Genomic DNA, 6,427 nt, shown 5'->3' on the forward strand with positions numbered 1-6,427 from the left:
CATGAACACAATAAATAATGCTCAGAAAGAGACAATTTGATAAGTACCTACCATAAATAACAATAATAAAAAACATTTTCCGAGACTCTTCTGTTTCTTCTTTTTAATGTACCTATTTTAAATATTATATACGTCTCTTAATATTATATTATACGTCTTAGGTAGTCCGACAGTATATCCAGAGATTTATTTTTATTTACGAATGAACTAAAAAAAAACAACAGATTTTCAAAACCCCATATATTACCGGCATGTATAATTTTCGCGAAATATTATTGCAAATATATCAATATTATTATATACCAAGGTACTTAAAAATTACAATATTGTTAATCATCGACTTGGACTGATTTATAATACTTTTATTTTTTCATATCCCACGTAAATATTCCTCAGGCGACCAATTCAAATTTGTTTTCAAGTCTCAATTAAGGTATCATCCGTAGTTGGTATAATTTATATCTAAATTATAATATTAAATATATAGATTATGGATAAATCATAGGTACATAGATGATACATGACGTATTGCACACATCCGTAAATTATTATCTAAATAAACTAAAATAAAATAGGGTCATTCAAATTTTTTTTTTCCCTCTATTAATACAACATCATGGCACATGAATTATACGAGGTGATTCACTAAGTATATGCTCATTAGGTACTAATTCCCATTTTTTCTCTAATAATTTTGACTTTTTCTTTTATGGATATTGTAAAATGTATATCATACAGGGACACAAGGCTTGCTCACCCATTTTAGGTTCTGAGCGGAGCGAATATGATTTTAGTATTTTACAATGATGTGAGTTTTTTTTATTTTTTTTTGTGTCTGTGTACACGATAAGTGTAGTCAAAATAATGCTTTAATTTTCAACTTCACGTGACCACTGACCTGGTACCGTTTTTGTCTTTGTTTTGTACTCATTCTGTCGAATATTAAACTGTTTGTCGTATTACTAATCGTACTGGGTATTGACGGGTATATAGTTCCGCCGTACTGACTAGGAAATTTGTTAGTTGTGAATAACCAATTTTTGCAATTTGCTTTGGTTGAACGGCCGGTGGCCTATCTATTTTGGATTAACCTTGGTATTTTCCTAAGGATAGCTATTCGTATATAATGCATCTTACAATCAAATTTATAATAGTTTACGACTATCTTGATTCAAATATTTTTGATTTATCCAAAACAATATGTATTATTAAATAAAATAATAAAATGAAATAATAATGATATTATACCTACCTAACTTATATCATTGTTTACGATGTCGACCATGTTGACCATTTTCAAACAAAAGGCCTTAGTTTATGATGATCAATTTGTAGATACCTAAGGTATATTATACCGAGATTAAAATGAATTGTATACATTATCGACTAAATACCGTTGAACTCTGGATTTATGCCAAAAACTATTCGGTATAGAATTTCTGAAGACCTTGTTACAATATCATATGGATAAAAAATTGATGTACCTAAATTTATAAGTAACCAGATGCATGATTTTTAAGTCACCAAAGTTTACTATTCCTATATAGTTCTTTTATCTACCTACATAATTGAGAGTTTTCTATTATCATAAATCATCAAACTTTCACATGGTTCTGACGTCCAGCGACAAATTAATTAAAAGCACGTAAGTATGTCGTCTTGTTATAACGGACCAACACTATATTAGGTTCTCCTAAATTAACAAGCCAAAATATGTACCTATTATTTGTAACTATATCTGTTTTAGTATTAAAGTGTTTAATATAATATATATTTTGATTATTTCTATTTAGAAAAAAGTGGCTATAGAATAATAACTGTACCTATATCTGTATTAAAACAGTTCAACAGTAGTAGGTACACGTCATAATAATAAAAGTTATTTGTTAAATATAATATCTTACTACCTATATCATTATACATATAGGTACCAATGTACCATTTTTACATTGGTATATAGAATATATTATTATCTACGATTATTTCTAAACTAACCAATTAACAATGGTTAAAATAAAGAAAATGTAACTCTATTGTCATCAGTTGGACATGTATAACGACTTCCGTGATAAACCATAATGATCTTATATACATATAATTATTAATTTTTTTTGTGCATAGTTAGACAAATCACGAGGTACCTATTAAAAAGTATAATATTGCCTATCTGTATACTATATTACATGAATATTTACTCATTGACATAGACAATCAACTTTTTTTATACTGATGGCAGAATTATAAATTATCGTTAAATAAATTATCAAATTAACTTCGAAGAAGTAAAAATGACTGTGTTTAACTTAATTTGATTTTAAGTAGGTAGCAAAAGAAAAACCAAGCTTATTTAATATTCGATTAAATTAATATTACAACGTTTGAAAATCTGCAGTAGCAGAAAAATATATGGTTGGAAATTAAATTATCATATTATCATCGATGGAAAACTTGTCTTGATATATATAAAAATCCATATAGTTGAAACCGGTTTTTCTCTATTTAAGTACAATATTAGCCGCAAGTATGTGAAAATTATATCACCATAGAATAAAATTAATTTCATAAACATATTTAGCGAATTACTAGGTACCTACTTGTATATAATATTTTGTTTGCATATAATATGTATAGCATTAAGAACACCAATTTTTAAGTGCATCTTTCATAAATATTATTTGGCTACATATTTTTCGAATTAAGTAGTGAATTAAATATTCTAAAATAAGGATATTTACTTACATTTTAATCTTTAAATTTACATATTTTTAGTCATCGATTTATTTCCACACCTACTGAATATTATGAACATAAAATATACCAGAATGATGTATAGACACTAACCGAGTTTAAATGACAGTAATAAATTATGCATTAAAAATTAAAAGTACACTATATGAAAATATCGATCTTAAAATGGAAAGAATTGAGAGACGAAGAAATCAGTAATTATGTACAGGTAAGTAATATACTTTAATAATATTTCAATAAATATAAAAAACATTTTTTTTTTTTTTACTTTAAATATTATGACTGTTATGAATTTTAATTTTTATACATATTTAAGAAAAACACTATCTTGATAAGCTAACATTTATTAGGTTATTACGTAAAAGCTCCAAAGTTGTATAAAATAACCAAAATTATGGTGGGAAGCAGCTGCAGACAGAGGGGGGATATAGAGAACAACATTTGTTGTAGGCATAATCTTCTGATTAACTTAAAGGCTGAACCAAAGAAACTATACATATTAAGTATCAATGTAAATCTACTTTGGAAAAAAAACTCGTATAGATATAATGTCTAATAGATAAATATAATTATTAATAAATGTATTATAAAATATCCTCAGAAATAGATAGGTAAATAGGCTGACGCCTAATACACCCGCGTCTCTACTTGAAAACATTTTTCGTATGCAATTATTTATCATTAAATTAAAATTGAACACATATCCTTAACAATTATAGGCACTTGATGACGACTGATGAATACATTTACTATACAGCTGCAGACTATAGCAGAGTGCGAGTATTAGACAATATTAAAAAAAAATGTTTTATCTTTTAATTATTAAAATTTGTATACCTATATGGCAGTTAAATTTAAATAAGCAAATCATCGAATAATATAAATATTCAATACAATTCAATAAAAAAATCATATATTTGAATTCTAGTTTATATGATATATGAAATAATAATGACGTGTCTTACTAGAATTGCTTTAATCAACAAATACCAAACCCTTGGTCATCGCACTCATGTTCAACTGCTGAAATCTATACGATAATGAATAAGTAAATTGCATACCTATGGCCCATAGGTACATCAATTAAGATTTATAATAGAACAATTAAAACATTAGTCCGGTACAAATACTAATAAATCGTTGATTGATTAACTGTAGATGGATATACAATATTGTAGAATACAAAGTCGAACATTTTGTATCATTTGCTGCAGCAGGGGAATTGAACCCCAAAATGTAATAATTACATTACTAATATTTATTATTACATTATTATCATACGAGTTGATAAAACCGACCATCGATTCGACACAAAACGGGCTAAACGTTCATTACTTGTCCATATTAGACTGTTGAGTATCCGGCTGCAAATGTGAAAAAAAGTCTTCTTATTTGGTTTTCCATCACCATACTTACCTTCGGTGTGATGTAATTTTAATGAGATGTTGTAAATAAAAATAAAAATAACACCGACGTTTTTATGAGAGTGGACTGTATTTCAATTTTGTATAATAATGAACGTTACAAGAATGTGTCGTACGCTCGTAGTGTTTGTACGTTTTACTTAACATAACCATGGTTTTACAAAGTGATAATAAAATGATAATAATGATTTGTGATTACAGATTTTCGAAACATTCGGAAATCCAGAGGCGTTTGCTATCCGTGGAGAGGTATAAATATAATTTTGAATGACGTCCTCATTCAAGTAACATTAATATTAGTATGTTTTTATTAATACAGTTCCCTTAAATAGTAGATTTAAAATGTTAAATGTAAAATTTCTTTTTAAAATGCTACATAATTCATTGTCCCGAGCATTTTGATCATATTTAGGCCAGTTGCACCGTCTACGTTTAAACTTCGATTAAGCTTAATCAGCTGATAACAGATATTTAACCGGGCAAATTCGGCCGATTAAACTCCGATTAAACTTTAATCAGAGATGGTACAACTAGCCCTATAAAATAAATGTACCTAATTATAGAAATAAAATATATTCTTTTATTTATCTATTATTAACACTAACTACATGTCTTACTACTCTTCTAATATATTAATGTCATGTGGAAATTTTTTTAATAACTTAAACCTGTTTGGCTGTTTCGTAGGTATGACTCTTGATACATTAAATAGTTATTTTTAAGTTAGTAGGTACATAATTGTTAAATTAAATTATATCAATTAGTTATTTGATTGTCATATTTTAAGTTTCTATTATGTATACTGCAGTATACATATATATTTTTTTTCTATTATTTTTATTAATTTTTATTGTAACTCAATACACATGCACCTATAGTACCTACCCTACCATAATTTATTATATTATTGTAAATTGTTCCATAAGTAATTCGGTGATTTTTATAAGAATTTAAACACTTGTCTTTTTGTTATGGCCTCACGTGGTGAGCGAGAAAATACTAGGTATATACTTTTAATATATATTATGAACTATACGAACCGTTCTTTTTAGACAGACACCAATTTTTTTTCTGGAAATCCGTGTACTTATTTTGATTTGTGATATTTTTACAACGATGAAAAAATGTCCAAAAATAGATGTTTGATATAAAATAGAATTGTACCATACTATTTTATTTTTATTATTCTTATTATTATGTGTAAATATATTACCAAGAAATCGAATTTTATAAGCATTTTTTCCACTTAATACACACTATATACAGTAAAACATGTGCATTTTATTGAGCAATAAACGTTTAAACACAAAAATTTTATTTCATTTTAAAAGTCTAGATATATCAACACGCGTGTCATCACACTTTAAGTTAATACTCGTAAATATAAGTCGCAGATGAAAATAATTGAATGTGTTTTTATTCTGCAGTACTAATAATAACCAATCAAAACGTTTATATACAAGTTGGATACAAATTTTGAGTTCACATTATTAAAATGATAGCTAGGTAGATACATAATAATAATATAATATAAAATATAAATATTGTAATAATTTATTGCTCGATTTTCACATTGTTGATCACAATTTTGTACATTAAAATTATAATAATGTTGATCTATAATATTACAATCAAACATTCAAATGTATTAACTTTTGAAATTGTAATCGTGCGCTCTGGGGTAAAACGGTTTGTTGGTGTCAGCCTCGTCCGCAGACGTATCCTTGTTTCCGTACCGTTGGTCGGGGGCTGTTCGCCGGGCAACGGGTCACGGAACGACTCGGGTGGCCGGTAACTGACGGTGTACACGGTGCGACCGTTAACGGGCTCTTCCGACTGGCAGTACGGGGCCAGCGGCCGTGGCCGGGACAACTCCAACGCGCCCCACTGCTGGTAACTCAAACTGGTCTCCGTCGCTTTGGCCATCAGCAAGTTTGGGCCCTGCGACCAGGTGGCGGTGCTTGGCCGTGCCAATGGCCGTCGTCCGTCCGTACATGGGATCCCGAACGCGTCGGCCGTGGTGGTCTTGCCCACCATCGCGCACACGCCGCTGCCGCAATTGGTGCCTATGGTCTCCGCCGGCCCGGTGGCCCACTGCCGTTCTGCCTCAGGCAGCCACTTGGTCACGAAGTCATGTCGCTGTGACGTCACGTTCTGCATGCGTTCCTGCGAGCCACCCACGAGCTCGTGATCACTCTGCACCGCTGGCAGCGTTCGGCCCGCGCTCGGCCCCTCGCGAAAACTGGCGAAAACTG

General features: G+C 29.9%; 1 protein-coding gene across 1 annotated transcript in view; it reads right to left on the reverse strand.

Annotated features, from left to right (window-relative positions):
- LOC115034181 overlaps positions 1–6,098 on the reverse strand; it is a 14,535-nt gene extending 8,437 nt beyond the window's left edge. Inside the window, exon 1 of the mRNA XM_029490058.1 lies at positions 5,909–6,098. Coding sequence (XP_029345918.1) covers positions 5,909–6,098 — 190 coding nt within the window. The remainder of the gene's footprint in view (positions 1–5,908) is intronic.
- Positions 6,099–6,427: the final 329 nt, after the last annotated feature.

Source organism: Acyrthosiphon pisum, chromosome A2 (assembly GCF_005508785.2).
Source record: "Acyrthosiphon pisum isolate AL4f chromosome A2, pea_aphid_22Mar2018_4r6ur, whole genome shotgun sequence".
Taxonomy (NCBI): domain Eukaryota; kingdom Metazoa; phylum Arthropoda; class Insecta; order Hemiptera; family Aphididae; genus Acyrthosiphon; species Acyrthosiphon pisum.